General features: G+C 40.3%; 1 protein-coding gene across 1 annotated transcript; it reads left to right on the top strand.

The window, feature by feature from the left end:
• The first annotated feature begins 9,846 nt into the window (after window positions 1–9,846).
• On the top strand, window positions 9,847–14,817 carry zgc:92162 (PLA2c domain-containing protein). Its single transcript, XM_010874610.3, has 4 exons — window positions 9,847–9,943; window positions 10,532–10,700; window positions 11,832–11,938; window positions 14,646–14,817. The coding sequence occupies exons 1-4, from the start codon at window positions 9,907–9,909 to the stop codon at window positions 14,792–14,794; spliced, it is 462 nt and encodes a 153-aa protein (XP_010872912.2). The 5' UTR covers window positions 9,847–9,906; the 3' UTR covers window positions 14,795–14,817.
• Window positions 14,818–18,722: the final 3,905 nt, after the last annotated feature.

The following is an 18,722-nucleotide window of genomic DNA, read 5'->3' as shown; positions in this document are numbered from 1 at the left end:
TGATCCAGCGTTTTGTGAGCAACATTAAAGAAACACTTCCGGGTCACGAAAATCTGGAATTTTTCACAATAAAAGAGATCAACGAATTATTTAAAAACTGAGATAAATTGAGTTTATTGTTTGAGAAAAAATCTATTTGTCCTTATATTGAAAGATACATGTTTTGAGACGTATAAAGTCTTGTATTGTACAGTGAGTCCATGTCAGGCTGACCACTGATGGGGATCTGGGTGTTGCTGATGATGCCACCATTGACAGCACATTGTAAATTATTTGAATATTTGAGGTTAAACAGTGGATATTTGTAAAAGTGGATTATATTGAAACTTGCATTACTAGTAAGCAAAGAAATGACCTTAAATTATGAGATAGCTTACAGTTTGAACCCAGCACAACGAGGTCTAGTTGTACCGATGACCTGTATTTCCTTAAACAAAGTGTCCTTGATCAGGGTAGCCCTGATTGGCATCTCAAAATCATTGCTCAAATGAATCTTTTCAGCCACTACTCATAGGGCCCGGAAGGCCCTGGACGTCTCTTTGAAGCCAAAAGCCATGGTAGGTCGACCAGTGGAATCAGCCTGATTTGGCATGGGGACAATGTTATCCACCAAGGCACGGAGATGAGAATTACCAATGACCAGGACCAACTATAAGGAAAGAAAGTTAGAGATTTATCAGCCACTACTCATAGGGCCCGGAAGGCCCTGGACGTCTTTTTGAAGCCAAAAGCCATAGTAGGTCGACCAGTGGAATCAGCCTGATTTGGCATGGGGACAATGTTATCCACCAAGGCACGGAGATGAGAATTACCAATGACCAGGACCAACTATAAGGAAAGAAAGTTAGAGATTTATCCCAATAACTACGTTTTTTAAAAATATATATATTGTTTTGAAAATATGTGCACATCCTAAAACCTTCATAGTAAATTCTGAATGTGGGCTGTTAGGTATAATCTAAATACAACTAATATGGGGCGTTACAACTCAGAACTTACATCAAACAACATGCAATATAAAAGATGATGTACTAAATGATAACAGGATAGGGTACGCAGCCCATACAGTTAATCAAACCAGTTACTCAACTTTCTACCCAAATTGATCTCCTTCCGTCTTGGCTGTCTTAGAGTTTATGATGCTTAGGATGGGCATTGTATTATGAATGTGGCCAATTCTTTGCAGTCATGACATTCCTGTCATGACTGAAAAGTCTATATTATTTCCGGCTGTCTAGAACGAGAACATTTGCTTGGAGACAAATATATTACAGGACTGCACAATGTTGGTCCTGGAAGGGCAAAACACTTCTCTGTTTTGTTTCTTAGAGGAAGTTAGCACTCAGACCAACTCAACTGTACTCAGATGGTATCCCCGGTCAAAATAAGTCAGTAATGTGAAAATGAAGACCTGGGTTTTGGCCCTACGCAACCAACATTCAGGGCAGACATATGCTATAAATTTGTTAACATAGAGATGTCCATGGTGCTTTAAAGACCTCTCTGGGAATATTCCTAAGAATACCTTTTAAGAGTTTTATTGTAAATAATCTAAATAGGCCAGTAAGGAGAAGCTGTGTGTATTGATTTTATGCCTCTACATTTTGGCTATAAGAATAATTCAATCAATCTGAATTTTGCCAAGGCAAATGAAATTAACAACATATGCATACCAACATGAATCAAACAGCAAAACCAACAAATTGAGAAGAAATTGCCAACCTGATAAAGAAACGAAGACTCTTCAAAAGTCGCTGAGGGAATTTATTTAACAGTGATTCAGTACAAATGTAAGCTGATCCAAGCAGAGTCCAAACAAAGACTGTCTTCAAATGGGGTTGGTCCTACTAACCTGGTTGATGGGACAAACGCTCCCATATTGCAGGCCTATCAAATGAGAGATTTGTGAACTAGATGCTACCTGGCAACTGAAAGGACGATTTGGATAACTATAGCACAAGTTAATTATATAGTCAAATGTATAAAAGTATAAAACTGATAAAAAAGTCTTACACTTTTTATCAGTTTGTATGCATTTTGTATGCATAGAACTGCAAACAGTTCTACAGATGATCAAAGAAACGCAGCAATGTAGCTGAAGTAATAACATTTAACATTTTCTGTGCAGTGGGATACACTACATATTGCAGAATAGCTTAGTTCTTTGGTGGTTGGAATATAATTACATGTTGGTGTTTTCAGTAGCTAATGCATTTTAGTACTGTTCTGATGGAGCTAAAAACTGGAACAACAACACATTTCTTACAAAGAAAATATGCAAACATACCCTCTCTTTTCAGTATCACATTCACACATTAAACATACATTTTATATTTTTAGTATATTTTATATAATCCTACATCTACATCTCTAAAGGTGATACAGCAGGCTAATGGCCAGTTAATATAAGTAACTGACAACTACATTAGATCATTGGCTGAATTGTTAAATAATCACCAAGTGGTGATTATCACCTCAATTAACCAAAGGAGTAATGGATCTAAGTTCCCAGGCCAGCCGGGAGACATAGTCCGTCCAGCGTGTCCCTAGGTTGGGCAAACTCCCATGAACCCTCCAGCACCCCGTAGAGGGTATAGAGCTGGTCCAGTGTTCCACGGCCCGGACGAAAACCACACTGTTCCTCCTGAATCCGAGGTTCTACTATCGGCCGTATTCTCCTCTCCAGTACCCTGGCATAGACTTTCCCGGGGAGGCTGAGAAGTCTGATCCCCCTGTAGTTGCAACACACCCTCCGGTCCCCCTTCTTAAAAAGAGGGACCACCACCCCGGTCTGCCATCCCAAAGGCACTGTCCTCGACCGCCACGCAATGTTGCACAGGCGTGTCAATCAAGACAGCCCTACAACATCCAGAGACTTGAGGTACTCAGGGCGGATCTCATCCACCCCCAGTGCCTTGCCACCGAGGAGTTTCTTGACTACCTCTATGACTTCAGCCCGGGTGATGGACGAGTCCACCTCTGAGCCCTCATCCTTACTTCCGGTGTCCACCACCGGGTTCGGGGATTGCCGCCTCGACAGGCACCGGAGACCTTACGGCCACAGCTCAGAGCGGCCGCTTCGACAATGGCGGTGGAGAACATGGCCCACTCGGACTCAATATCTCCAGCCTCCCTCGGTACCCACTCGAAGCTCTGCCGGAGGTGGGAGTTAAAGATCTCTCCGACAGGAGACTCGGCCAGATGTTCCCAGCAGACCCTTACAGTACGCTTGGGCCTGCCGAGTCTGTCCAGCTTCCTCCCCCGCCATCGGATCCAACTCACCACCAGGTGGTGATCAGTTGACAGCTCCGCCCCTTCACCCGAGTGCCCAAGACATACGGCCGCAGGTCAGATGAAATGACAACAAAGTCGATCATCGACCTACGACCTAGGGTGTGCTGGTGCCACGTGCACTGGTGGACACCCTTATGCTTGAACATGGTGTTCGTTATGGACAAACTGTGACTAGCACAGAAGTCCAATAACTGAACACTGCTCGGGTTCAGATCAGGGGGGCCGTTCCTCCCAATCACGCCCCTCCAGGTGTCACTGTCGTTTCCCACGTGGCCGTTGAAGTCCCCCAGTAGAACGATGGAGTCCCCAGTCGGAGCACTTTCCAGCACCCCTCCCAGAGACTCCAAGAAGGTCGGGTACTCTGCACTGCCGTTCGGCCCGTAGGCACAACAGTGAGAGACCTATCCCCGACCTGTAGGCGCAGGGAAACAACCCTCTCGTTCACCGGGGTAAACTCCAACACATGGCGGCAGAGCTGGGGAGCTATAAGCAAACCCACACCAGCCCCCCGCCTCTCACCATGGGCAACTCCAGAGTGGTGAAGAGTCCATCCTCTCTCAAGGAGTGTGGTTCCAGAGCCCAAGCCGTGCGTGGAGGTGATCCCGACTATCTCTAGTCGGAACCTCTCAACCTCACGCACAATCTCAGGCTCCTTCCCCGCCAGCAAGGTGACGTTCCACGTCCCTAGAACTATTTTCCGTGTCCAGGGATCGGGTTGTTGAGGCCCCCGCCTTCGACTGCGGCCCGATCCTCTACGCACCGACCCCTTATGGTCCCTCCTGCAGGTGGTGAGCCCACGGGAAGGCGGCCCCACGTCGCTCCTTCGGGCTGAGCCCGGCCGGACCCCGTGGGGAAAGGCCCGGCCACCAGGCGCTCGCATACGAGCCCCAACCCCGGGCCTGGCTCCAGGGTGGGGCCCCGGCTGCGCCATACCGGGCGACGTCACGGTCCTCAAAATGTTCTCCGTCATTAAAGGGTTTTGAACCGCTCTAGTCTGACCCGTCGCCTAGGACCTGTTTGCCTTGGGAGAGCCTACCAGGGGCATATAGCCCCAGACAACATAGCTTCTAGGGTCACTGGGAGCTCCTAGGGTCACAATATTTCATATTCATTGAGTTACATTGCGGCCGATGTTATGGGCGGAGTAAAAAACCATCAGCAATTTTTTGCATATAATTACTCTATCCACTCTCCTGAACATTTCCTACAATACATTCACTGTGGCATATAGAATCGTTTTTTATTTAATAGGGCAATATATATATTTCATAACCATTGAGTTACATTGTGGCCAATGGGATCTAGGATGGGTAGAGTAAAACACTAGCAACAATTGCAAATACACAGTGCCTCTTGATTTTTTTGCATATAATTATTCTATCCACTCTCCTGAACATTTCCTACAATACATTTTTACAATATACACTAAGCAAAGTGTCAAAATCTATACATTTAATTTTATTAAACTCGCGTTTTACCGCAGACTTCTATTTTGAAGGCAAATTCAGAAATCCGGAAGTCTTATTGTTGCTACGGAATCTCTAATGTTGCCAGCATGACGCTAATGCTTGTCTGGCCTGACATTTTTCATGTTTGCTGGCATGACTCACTTGTTATTCGAAGAAACAGTGCCCCCTGGTGACACAAACCGTGTGGTATGACTTTTGACAGGCGTTGAAATCCCCATAAAGCCCCACGGCAAATGGTGATACTATTTCTTTTCACATTTGGTCGTTCTTTTATTAAATCAGGAATTTTACAAATCAAATCTAATAAGTACTGTTTCGTTTAGGCTTACTCCGGCTGACCTTTTTGAAAACCGTTTAAATCTCGTCAGGACAAGGAGACGTTTGCCAATATAAATGCTTAAATTAGCTCTACAAAAAATATATTTGCTTATATTTAGCTAATATTAATAAAAGTCAACTTCTCCTATAGAAATTTCAAAATATTCAGAATTATGAGGCAGTGTAAGCCTACACAAAATACAGACCTTACTTAAAGTGGATCTAAAAATCCACTACACACAAAAATGGAGGTACAAGAACAGTTTTGTACTTATAGGTACACTTTTTAAGAATGTTCCCTCCAAGGTACAATTTTAGTCTTTATGGAAAATAGCACCCTTTGATTAACAGAAATGGTACAAAGTGAATTAAAACAAAAGAACACTAAAGGGTACACATTTGTCATAAAGGTATAATTGTATAATTGTTGCATGTTGCATTTTCATTCAGTGGAAATGTCTGTCAGTCTCTAATAAAAGTGCAACATACATAATGCAACATTTACTCTACAGATTATTTCCAATAAATACTTATCATGAACATCATTTACATATTCTCAACCAATAATTGAGCCACAATACCTTTTTATAAGTATTTACATGTTCTGTAAATATTAAAAGCATACGAGTTTGGTATGCTGCACAAAACAGAACATATTTACTGAATGTTCGTTTGAACCAAGATCCAAGTCATTCTTTGTATTGTTTAAGACATATAAATATATAATATCTCCAAAGTGTGCCCATGATAGGTTACTTTAAAACTCCTGGTTTGGCCAACAGACTGAGGCACACGCATGGTCCATTCAGTAGCATTCCGGAGCTCTGTTATCAGTAGAAACAGAAAACAGATGATCAGAGGACTGTTGTATTGCCACCCACAACTCAAAACATCTTTTCAACGGCCACACTAGCAATAGAATAAGCCAGATTTCCTCTCCCAGTCAATACTGTATGTTGGCTAAACATTAATATAAAGGCCATGGAAAAAACAAATAACTAAAAGTTGGTTCTCACACTTTTTCTGTATTTAATTATCATATTATAAGTATAACTGAATGTCAATCTCAATGTTCAGTCCTGTTACCTAAATTATTTCTTAGATGTTATTATGATTTATGTAAAACAGTTTTGGTAAACCACTTTATACTATCATTGATGCCATACAAAAATAATGCTCTAAATGACTATTTGGCTGCGAACGACAGATTTTTAATGGAATATCTACACAGGTGGAAAGAGGTCCATTATCAGCAACCATCAGACCTGTGTTTCAATGGCACATTGTTTGCTAATCCAAGTTAATCATTTTAAAATTGATCATTAGAAAACCCTTTTGCAATTCAGTTAGCACAGATGAAAGCTGTTGTGCTGATTGAAGATGCAATAAAACTGTCCTTTAGAGTAATTGAGTATCAGGAACATCAAAGTATTTCTATTTGTCAGATGCACCAAATAACATAGCGTCATTCTGAATAGTGAAATTATTTAGACATGGCATGTGACATCTAGGCAGTTGGCATTAAGAAATATCTAAAGTACAAATAAAATATATAATAATATACATAACAACAGAAACTAGTAGCAATTCCAGAGAATATTGAAATGGAAATAATGACAGTATGAATATGAATCTTAGTGTAGTAGTTCCAATAAATGGATACGTTAAGATGTGCTAATGTAAATTGACACATAGAAATCGTACATAGAAAGTGACCAGAGCATATGAAGGGTCCATGTGATCAATGTTGCTAGTTGAGAAGCCTCATGGCTTGGGGGAAAAAAACTGTTTGTGAGTCTGGAAGCGTGTGCTCTGATGCTACGGTAAAGTCTACCAGATGGCAGCAGTGTGAACAGATCATAGCCTGGGTGGCTGTAGACTTTTATGATGTTCTGTGCTTTCCTTAAGCATTGTGTTTGGTAGATGCCCTGCTTGAAAGAGGATGGCAGCTGATGATGCACTCTGCTGACTTGCGATCAGCAGCGGAGCAGCTGCTGCACCAGACAGTAAAGCAGCCAGAGAGGATGCTCTCAGTGGTGCACCTGTAGAAGGTGGTGAGATTTTTTGCAGACATGCCAAATTTCTTAAGTTTACTTTTGGGCAGGTTTTACCGCCGTGTCTGCTTGCCTGGACCAGGTGAGGTCATCTTTGTTGAACACACAGAGGAACTTGAAGTCAGAGACTCTCTCCACTTTAGCTCCATCGATGTGAGGGTGGGGGGTGGGGGGGTACTTCCCCTCTGCTGCTTCTTGAAGTCTGCGATCATTTCCTTTGTCTTGCGTTGAGAGAGAGGTTGTTTTTCTGGCACCATATTGCCAAGTATTGGCCGCAAACTTAAGGATGATGTTGGATCAGTCATGCGTGAACAGGGAGTAAAGGAAGGGTCTGAGTACGCAGCCTTGGGGGGCTCGGATTCACAAGGTCAATGCCGAAAATGTGAGGTTGCCCAGTCTCACCACCTGGGGTCTGCTCATCAGGAAGTTCAGGATCCAGTTACAAAGGGAGGTGTTAAAACCCAGGGTACTGAGCTTGAGAATGAGGATTGTGGGTTTGATTACTTGCTCAAAATGGCCATAAACAAAAAAAACTGACTTCTGAAACACATCAGTCTATTCTCTGAGAAATGAAGGCTATTCCATGTGAGAAATTGCCAAGAAACTGAAGATCTTGTACAAAGCTGTGTACTACTTCCCTCCCAGAACAGCACAAGTGTTATGGACAGATGAATCAAGGGTTTGAGGTGTTCAGATCACAACGAATGACATTCGTGAGACGCAGACCAAATGAAAAGATGCTGGAGGAATGCTTGACGCCATCTGTCAAGCATGGTGGAGGCAATGGCCCTCATTTATTAAAAGTGCGGACACCAAATTTCCAGCGTACAGCTGGCGTACACCCAAAACCATGGTGACTTTGAGATTTATCAATATGGACATTGGCGTACGGCACTCTCAAATCCTACGCCAGCTCAAGAGGTGGTGTACACACGTTTTGAGTTAGTGCGGAAATGCGCAGAAAAAAAAATCCTAACACACTGACAAACTTAAAGATATATTATGACCCACTGTAAAAAAAACAACAACATAATAATTACAAACTTCAGTGTTTATTTTTGTGCATCATGGTCTTCAATGTTTAATTTGTGTGACTTTACCAAAGCATTTGATTTATATGTGTTCCTTCAGGTGCGAGCCTGTGCGCTTTACATGACGTTTCAGGGTTAGGCCCGGCAGTTGCGCACGGACTGGGTTCAGTAATAAAAGGCTTTTAATGACCAAAATATAATTCAGACTGACAAAATAATAAAAATGACATTCTTCTTCTTTTAAATAATAATAATAGAAATAATAATAATAACGATTCTTTTTCTAAATAACAATAAACGTCATTAATAATAAATATCATAAAATAAGACGAATATTACAAATTGTCATGCAATTGTCATGCAATTTTATTAATGTGAATGAATGGTACTCCACATCACATCATCATCTTTACTTCTGCTTTTTAAACTGCCAAATAAAACAATATTATTTCTTTCTACCTCCCTGGTGATCGTCTCAATCTCCACGTCAGAGAAGTTTCTCTTTTTTGCCATCTTCCGTGTGTCCAAGGCGTAAAATGAGGGCGTGGGGAAGCAGAGACTTGAATATATAGGGGCGTGTTATTCTAATGACGATCGTTTTCAGCCGCGGCATTTATCAAAGGCAGGTATTACATACACCTGGGTTTTAAAGGTACACACAGCTTCATAAATCAGGCGGTGAGAGGAGTGTAAGCAAAATCTTACGCCAACATATACGCCCGTTTCTACGCAAGAATGATAAATGAGGGCCAATGTGATGGTCTGGGGTGCTTTGGTGGTTGTAAAGTGGGAGTTTTGTACAGGGTAAAGGGGATCTTGAAGAAGGAAGGCTGTCACTCCATTTTGCAACGCCATGCCATACCCTGTGAACAGCGCTTGATATTTAAGAGTTTTGGTAACAGGACTGAGAAAAATGCAACCATCTTCCATTAAGAAACCTTGTAAAAATATAAATACAATTGCCTGAGATTGACCTTAACACTTTTTGAATAGTTAAACCTGTTGTTAGATACAATGCTGAACAAAGATAAAGAATGAAGTTTAACACTGCTCTCCCAAGGTTTGTGTCCTCAGGTCACTGCTTCAGTCCTGTTCAATCGGGATATTGTGGCTCGGCACAATTGCAACTCCATCATCATGTAGGCCTGATTAACCAACAACGATGAGTCAGCTAACAGGGAGGAGGTACTGTAAGCAAACAGGCAACACGGTGCCGGGGCAGCAACCTCTCCGTCATCAACTGCAGAACAAATAAGGTAATTGTCATGAAGCATAGGAGGAGTCCATTACAGAGAGTACTCAGTTATAAGTTCCTCTAAAATGCCACCAATGTTGTTAACAGTGGCTCTGACTTTGCTCAAGTGGGAACACACACACTGTATAAATATTCACGTAAATACACTCAGATTATTACTAAAGATACTAATTATATGTTATTTTATTATCTTCTTATGATTGTTATGTTGCAGAATTTGTATCTAAATTTGATTTGTTTAAAACCGCTAAGATACCTCAGGTCTCACTAGGAACCTGCTAGTGAGACGTGAGGTATCTTAAACCCAGTTCAGATCAGTATGCAAGGATTAGGCTATAGCAGAGCCTCCTGAGAGGAGGAGTGAGTGATGCACAGGAGATTATTCAAACCAGCCTCTAAAAAAAGCTTTCCACTAAATGCCTATGTTCACCAGAGTGTAAATAAGCAGTAGTTGCGTGCAGACTGCCTGTTTCACGTTCTACACCATGTCTGCTCTTTATCGGATAATTTTGCTGTTCCCCGGTAAGTGAACTGGCTGATTAAATGTCTTTAACTTTCTAACTGAGTTTCAGAAAATAATAGAGGAATTGTTATTCTGAAAATGAAACGTCTTGACCTTACAAAGCAATTCAGCCTTATGATCATGGGATATTGTAACCTTTAATTTTAACAAACTTGTGCTCTTTATATCGAGATTTTGATGGTACATTATATATAATAATTTACTGTAAATGTCACTTTTATTCACAATACAATGCGAAGAGAGGTTATATAACTAGACGAGAATATAGGAGTAACCATCAATCTTGGAAAATATGAGGGACTTCTCTGGGCTTGCAATTGCTCACTTAGGTCATCAGTGCATGAATAGACTTGTGGTAACACAGTACTCTAGAATGTTTTTCAGCTTAAAGTTTTACGTTTTATCTTGTGTGATCGGTAGGATAAAGCAAAGCGCAATGACTGACCCCTATTCAGCTATTGCCTTCTCTTGAAGTGAAACTTCTCTTGAAGTGAAACGTAAACCTGCTTTCATTAATGATTGGCAAATTGTGATGGCACTGATCCAACTCAGACACATTGCGGCCATTGTCGTTTTTGCTTTTGTAGTGGTTATGGCCTCGCTGGCGCTGCAAAGTTCCCCGCGGACTAAGAGGGGGCTACTGGAGCTGGCGGGAGTCATCAAGTGCAGCACAGGCAGATCAGCCCTGGCATACATGATGTATGGTTGCTACTGCGGACTAGGGGGTCAGGGCTGGCCCAGGGACCAAGCAGACTGGTGAGGCAGTAGCACAGAAGTGTGATGAGAGTTTCTAGCATGTGAAAAAGCCTGGCGGTTTATGTGAAGTTAATTGTTACTTGTATTGCTCACTGGCTATACAAAGTTGTGTTTGTGGCGAGGGGGGGGGGGCGGGCAGTGAAAATCCAGATATAATCCATATTATACCACGGGAATATAAACTCCCATGTCAACGGTTCAGTCTGGTAGAACCCACAATAACAACCTGCACTATGAAAGGCAGTGCAAGCTACAAAGTGTATAATTTTGGATGTACTTGTTCTTTTGCCCTCCCCTCAATTGGATATTTGAAAATAGACACGCACAACCAGTTCTCCCATACCCACAAGCTTAACCATTACTTCCTTACGTCCCCTTAATCACAGACTTTAAAACTCCCAAAAATGTTTTAAACTAGCAAACCTCCTGCTTATCTTTCACAGGCATTCCCACTAACAAGTTAAGCACATCCTCCTTCATCTCCTACTGTTTTAAATAGAGCTGTTGTTTGTAAACGCAGTTGATGGAAATCACTCTGGCTGGAAAACCACCCAGTCTCTGCCTTTGCAGTTAGTTCTTTTTTCAATATAGATTTGGCTTCTGCATTTAACACAACCTGAATTGAAGAAATTCAGTGCCAGCCACAACGAGGGTTAACTGCTTTGCTCAGTTTTTTTTTTACCTTGCCAGCTCAGGGATTCGATCTAAGATGTTCTAACCACTAGGCTTCCTGCTGCCCCTAAGGGAAATGGGCACCTGGCTAAGGTAGGTGGGGACTGGCTAAGTATTCCTGGTTTCACCAAGCTCTAGTGACTCCTTTAGGGAGGTCGGACGCCAGCAAGCTAAACTAAGGTTTGGCTAGCAGCGTAAAAAGTATCATAACAGGTATATTTCAGGTGACTTATGTCCCAGCATTCCACTCTCTCAAACTTGTTGTGGGAGTTGCTGTGATCAGACATGGTCGTAATTATTAAATTAACTTCATGTAATTGGTTGGAATAAGGTGAGTAATGGGTAAAATATATTAGGATAAAATGAAAACCCCAATCTAGAATAAAAAGCTACATCACTGAATTTTTTTTTTCGGTAATGCCGTTTCAACCATTACATGAAAGTGTCTCTTTATTTAAGGTGTTGCCACAAACATGACTGCTGCTATGGAGACGCAGAAACTGCAGGTTGCCATACCAAGACAAGACAGTATAAATGGAAATGTGATGACAAGACCGTAGAATGTGGTATGCCATATTCCTTTCATGCATATGTTGTAAATTAAACACTAATTTACAAACATTTTACTAATGAATAAATATAGCAAAATAAGGTATATCTGAGAAGGAAAATACTAGGATATACAGTACCTCGCAAATGTTTTAGACACCTGAAATTTGGATAAGAGACATTTATTTGGGTAGTAAGTGTTTGTGTGTATATATATATATGAAATATTAATATAAAATATTAATATATTTGTTTTACATACAGTATCTCACAAAAGTGAGTACACTCCTCACATCTTTTCATGTGACAAGAAATGACTCTGCTACAATGTAAAATAATGAATGTACAGCTTGTATAAAAGAGTAAATTTTCTGTCCCCTCAAAATAACTCACACAGCCATTAATGTCTAAACCGCTGGCAACAAAAGTGAATACACCCCTAAGTGAAAATGTTCAAATTGGGCGCAATTAGCCAATTTCCCTCCCTGGTGTCATGTGACTCGTTAGTGTAACAAGGTCTCAGGTGTGAATGGGGAGCAGGTGTGTTAAATTTGATGTCATCGCTCTCACACTCCCTCATACTGGTCACTGGAAGTTCAACATGGCACCTCATGGCAAAGAACTATCTGAGGATCTGAAAAAACAAATTGTTGCTGTACAAAAAGATGTCCTAGGCTATAAGATTGCCAAGACCCTGAAACTGAGCTGCAACACGGTGGCCAAGACCATACAGCAGTTTAACAGCACAGGTTCCACTCAGAACAGGCCTCAACCATGGTCGTCCAAAGAAGTTGAGTGCACCTGCTCAGTGTCATATCCAGAGGTTGTCTTTGGGAAATAGACGTATGAGTGCTGTCAGCAATGCTGCAGAGGTTGAAGGGGTGGGGGGGTCAGCCTGTCAGTACTCAGACCATTCACCATACACTGCATCAAATTGGTCTGCATGGCTGTCGTCCCAGGAGTAAACCTCTTCTAAAGATGATGCACAAGAAAGCCCGCAAACATGTCCTGTGGTTTGATGAGACCAAGATCAACTTATTTGGTTCAGATGGTGTCAAGTGTGTATGGCGGCAACCAGGTGAGGAGTACAAAGACAAGTGTGTCTTGCCGACAGTCAAGCATGGTGGTGGGAGTGTCATGGTCTGGGGCTGCATGAGTGCTGCACTGGGGAGCTACAGTTCATTGAGGGAACCATGAATGCCAACATGTACTGTGACATACTGAAGCAGAGCATGATCCCCTCCCTTCGGAGACCAGTATTCCAACATGATGACGACCCCAAACACACCTCCAAGACGACCACTGCCTTGCTAAAGAAGCTGAGGGTAAAGGTGATGGACTGGTCAAGCATGTCTCCAGACCTAAACCCTATTGAGCATCTGTGGAAGGTGGAGGAGCGCAAGGTCTCTAACATCCACCAGCTCCATGATGTCGTCATGGAGGCGTGGAAGAGGACGCCAGTGGCAACCTATGAAGCTCTGGTGAACTCCATGCCCAAGAGGGTTAAGGCAGTGCAGGAAAATGATGATAGCCACACAAAATATTGACACTTTGGGCCCAATTTGGAAATGTTCACTTAGGGGTGTACTCACTTTTGTTGCCAGCGGTTTAGACATTAATGGAAGCAAATGTACACTGTTATACAAGCTGTACACTCACTACTGTACATTGTAGCAAAGTGTCATTTCTTTAGTGTTATCACATGAAAAGATATAATCAAATATTTACAAAAATGTGAAGGGTGTACTCACTTTTGTGAGATACTCTATAAACACTTACTACCTAAATAGGTGCCTTTGACTTTTGCACAGTGTTGTATGTTATGTTTTACATTCAACCCAGTTTCCAAAAAAGTTGGGATGCAGCATAAAATGCTAATAAAAAATAAATGCCATGTACAAATAATTTATCCCTATATTTAATAGAAAAACATTAAACCAAATGATGAAACGTTATGAAACAAAAAGTACAACAAAGGAGACCCTGAACTGTTGGGCAGTTGAAATCCTATATCAAGCAAGAATGGGAATACATTTCACTTTTAAAACTACAGCACTTGGTCTCCTCAGTTCCCAAACGCTTACAGGGTGTTATTAAAAAAAGAGATGATGCAAGACAGTGGTAAACATGCCCCTGTCCCAACTTTTTGAAATGTGTTGCTGGCATCAAATTCAAAGTGGGCATATCAAATGTTGAAACTGAGGGATCTTGAAGAAGGAAGGCTATCACCCAGTCTCTGTTTCAACATTTGATATGTTGTCTTTGTACTATTTTCTATTAAATATAGGGTTTAGATGATTTGCACATCATTGCATTTAGTTTTTATTTAATTTTTATGCAGGCTCCCAACTTTTGTCCTATTTTAATGTTGGAAATGAATGGTAATTTCTGTGAAATAATGTAACCATTGATTTCATAACCCTGGGAAATGTCTTATGTGAACCATGACAATTTTTGTAGATTACAAACATTGCATACATTAGAGAAAACGTAAGGTCAGGATGGAATGAGCAAATACATTCTTAATCACATTTTGATGTACTTTAAGCCTAAAATGTTGAGCCCAAATGCACATGGGACCAACAACAGCCATCAGGGTGATTACAGTGTTTGTACAAACATCAGACATTACCTCACAACTTTAAAATTGTATCCAAACGCAACTCCTTTCACATGATCTGCAACTGAAAGATACTCACTAATTTAACCCTCTTTTCATTCCAGATGATCTCAAGGAAAAATGTGAGAGAATTCTCTGTAAATGTGACAGAGAGGCAGCCAAATGCTTGAGAAGAGCACCATTCATTCAGAAATACGCTATGTGGCCAGACTTTCTCTGTGGTTATACACATCCAACATGCAATTTATACTAATTCAATAAATGTATACTTTTGGGTTTTTCAATTCACTGTGCCAATCATTTATATAAATAGAATTCTCAGAATTTGCGTTATTTAATACCGTAGTAATATATGCATAATACCCTTTTAATTTTTATTACAGGAAATATATGTATTACATTGCCCAGAGTCACAATTTGACCTGATTAGAAATTATCAAAAAGTAATGAATTATTCCCTTTTTGGCCCTATTTTCACTCGTTAATTTGATATTTTATTTTGGTTTGTTGATAAATTATATTGTCACTGTTTGGATAGCCATCCCATACAATAACTCCAATGTCTAAACCTGGTTGAAATGCTCAAACAAATCCCAAAACAACTCAAATTACATCCAAATCACATTTTGGATGATGTTTCTAAATTTGTTTAGAAACATATATCACTCTCCCATAACTACTAACATAACCGCATCTGGTTTTTTAATTTATAAGAAACATTCAGCCATGTATTTATAAAATGAAAATATTTGCACAATTTGGTTTGCGGAGACATTATACTGTGTTTACATAATATATAATTGCAGTGGTCATGCTTCCTATCTCCTCGTCATTATTCTCCATTGTTCACCGTAAAAAAACAAAATATAAAAAAAAAAAAACTTTGGGATTATCGTCTACCAGCACAGAAAGGGAAATGACAATAACAACAAAATGTAATTACACTGTAAGCTGTTAATTAATGATACGCAAATACATGCTTCAGTTGTATTTCCGTGGCAGCATTTCCAAATGAAAAAAAAAGCCATGCTACTGTTGCGAGACAAGACAGGCTTGTCTAACATCCTACACATTAACCCCAGACAGTCAATTTGCAGACCACCAATAACTGTTGGCATGTTATGGTTATAATTTAAACTCCTGGCAACAATGAAGCAGCTGTACAGCAAGGGCGCCAGTGCGCTCAATCATGGGTGATTGCATTCCTGGCATGATAGGATTCAGGTGAAGACCTTCTGTTTGACTGAGCAGCATGATAAGAACCAGAATAGCATTGTGCTTTGGAAGACACCGACCGGGAGTTGTTTTGATGAGGCAGGGCCTTAACCACTAAATCAATAACCTCGAATATTGGTGAAACTTTTGATAAAACCATTTGATTAAAAAAAAGTTCCAAAGAATGAACTCCAGGCCCTGACATTCATGTTTTGATGAGAGAAGAGGGTCTATTCTGGCAAGATGTCAAAATAGCTTGTTGGCATGAAGGAAAGTCTCATTTTGGAGACTTGGTGACCCAATTTCTGCAATCTTCTGTGATAAAATGTTTTAGCTCTCAAACCATTGTCCAAACGGTGCATGGTGGCAAAATACAAATGAGTCCTTTTCTAAAATGGTGAATCTCATATCAGCTTTAGTTTATTTACAGCATATGGCATCACATAATTGATTTACTTATAAGGAGAGATGGGAATCTTAGACCCTCTAAAAGCCCTCTTGCTCTTAGAAATTGGTTACTGACACAAGTGAACCAGTAAAAAGTGATGTAATGTCATAACCATGGTATACGGTCTCATATACCACAGCTATAAGCCAAAATGCATTCAGGATTCAAATCACCTTGTTTAGTTAAATATAAGGGATACTTATTAGATTTGGTTTATAAATCTTTCTATGGGTGCCAGTATCATTGATACCGATGTTTTTGAGGAGATTCTTTTGTTGATTTGATTTATTATTATTTTCAGTGTATGAGCAAGCTGATAAACAACAATGACATTATGGCATATACTTTGGCTTATTTATACCCAATGGGGCAATAATTCTGAAGGAAAATCTATGTAAGAATAGCATTTGATTTTGAAAAGATTTATGAAAAGCAACACCTTATTTAAAAAAAATATTCTTTGGCCAACATGTCATTTATATTTTGTGGGTAAAAATGTATTCCATGGTCAATTCATTATAGTTGACTTTATCTGCTTAAGATATGAGCATTATCTTATGGAATCCAGCCCAACCATGATTAAGTTCAGACCAAATAAAACAACTGAAAATACCCTGTTAAAAGCTCAATTAAAGTAACCACCAACCAAAAATGCAAAAGCAATCGATCGTGGGAGGTGACGCCGGTTTGCTCATTGTAAATATTGTGAAACTAATCGCAAAAAGAAAAAGCCAAAAACTACTTTTGGAAATGCAAACCATTATTATATAATAAAAGTGCTTTTTATTGTGAAATCATCAATTAAGAAAATATTTCCACCAGGAGGGGAAAGTTGCAGGGAAACACTGATAATCTAGCCCAAGTCCTTACTATAGTTTACTTATATCCTTAATGTTCTCTGAGGTTTTGATCTCCCGAGGCCTCATTTGTCCAATCCTATCAAACCAACTCAGTGTTATATTAGAGCTTAAACGATTTCTAAAAACATCATAAGGTTTGTTGAGTTTGCTGGAACTTAAAATACATCATGATGACCAACAGATGGCAATGTTGAATGTTAACCGAAAAGCGTAGCTGCATGTCTTTGTTGTATACAGTTAACTTTACACCATTAGTGTAATACAGAAAAATGTACACATAGTGACATGCTATTGAGCTGTTTGAAATGTTTGGTATTTCTCTGTGTTTGGGTATGCTCTTTGATATTATTGACAACATTAACAGCTTGACTAAAGCACTACAAATATATCGATGTCGAGAAATCATGCGAGCCCCCAAAGTCATGTATAAAGCTGGCTACTTCACACAGATGCTTTTACGATAGTTGTCTGTATAAAATAATGATCTCATCTACTTGTTCAAATTCTAGTAAATGTTGAGCATTCTCTTATTGGCAGTGCAAATGCAGTTCCACAGATGCTCATGAAAGGAATCTGGCTACCCCCTTGCACAGGAAAAACAGGCTCAATCTAAATAGTTATTTATTGATTTGACACTTCGTCCCAGTCACTACCAGCATATCCCTGTGTATCCCAACAGTGAGATCACTAACATGCCCTCACTTAGACCTGCACATGTAGACATTATGTTACACATGTGAGGATAGTGTGGAGGAGGGTGTTGCCCCCAGCTGTATGCTTTACTTGTTTAACTGATTATACAGAAGCAATAAATAAAATGCAACAATGACCGACAATACACATGAACAAGGAACTTAAATAGGGACGTGATCAGGAACACAGGTGAGGGTCATAAGGACAATGAACAGGTGTCTGTGCTCCAAATCAGAGAGAGAAGGCGTTGTGCCTCATGTGCCAGGACATTACAGCCCCCAACTGTGCGAGGTTGCAGCCGCCGGCTGTTCTGTGAGATGGAAGTACTGCTTTTCAGTGTTTTTACTCAGTGAGCGTGTTTACATAATAGAATAGATTTTGTCTATTTGACAAGCTTCATAAATACGCCTATTAATTGCTTGAATATCTGCCAGTCTGACTTTGATTCGGTCTTCCTACCATTGACCCATGCCAAATTGCAGTTCTTATATGGTGCATGGCTGTCAGCAACTGAACACACTGGTGAATTTCTCTAGGGCCAGTTCGACCTCTGGAATAGCATAAATGCTTGTCAAAGGCACTTAAGTAAAGATCATGTAAGAAGGCTTGTTCATGACAATGTTAAACATTATATTTTTTGTCCTGATGTCTCTGAAATATGCAGCGCTAACATCTAATGGAAATACACCACTCGCCAAATTTGTATGGGACATTTTTAAGTATGTTATCAATAATTGTAGACTTAGAAGGTCTCTTTTGAATAAGGTTGTGTTGGGTTTGTGATTATCCATCAATTTGAACTAAAAACCTAAATTCTTTAAATTTTTGTAATCATGTCTTTTCCTGTCCAGGTTCAAGTCTCCCAAGATGATTGCTTCTGATAATATAAATTAGGCTAATAGCTTGGTTAGCGGATTAAGCACAACTTTCTTAGCAGAGGCTAGACGATATACACTTGTAATGGT

The sequence above is a fragment of the Esox lucius genome, chromosome 11, assembly GCF_011004845.1.
Source record: "Esox lucius isolate fEsoLuc1 chromosome 11, fEsoLuc1.pri, whole genome shotgun sequence".
Classification (NCBI taxonomy): domain Eukaryota; kingdom Metazoa; phylum Chordata; class Actinopteri; order Esociformes; family Esocidae; genus Esox; species Esox lucius.
Note: the sequence above shows the minus strand (reverse complement) of the source record. Positions and strands in the feature narration are given on the sequence as shown.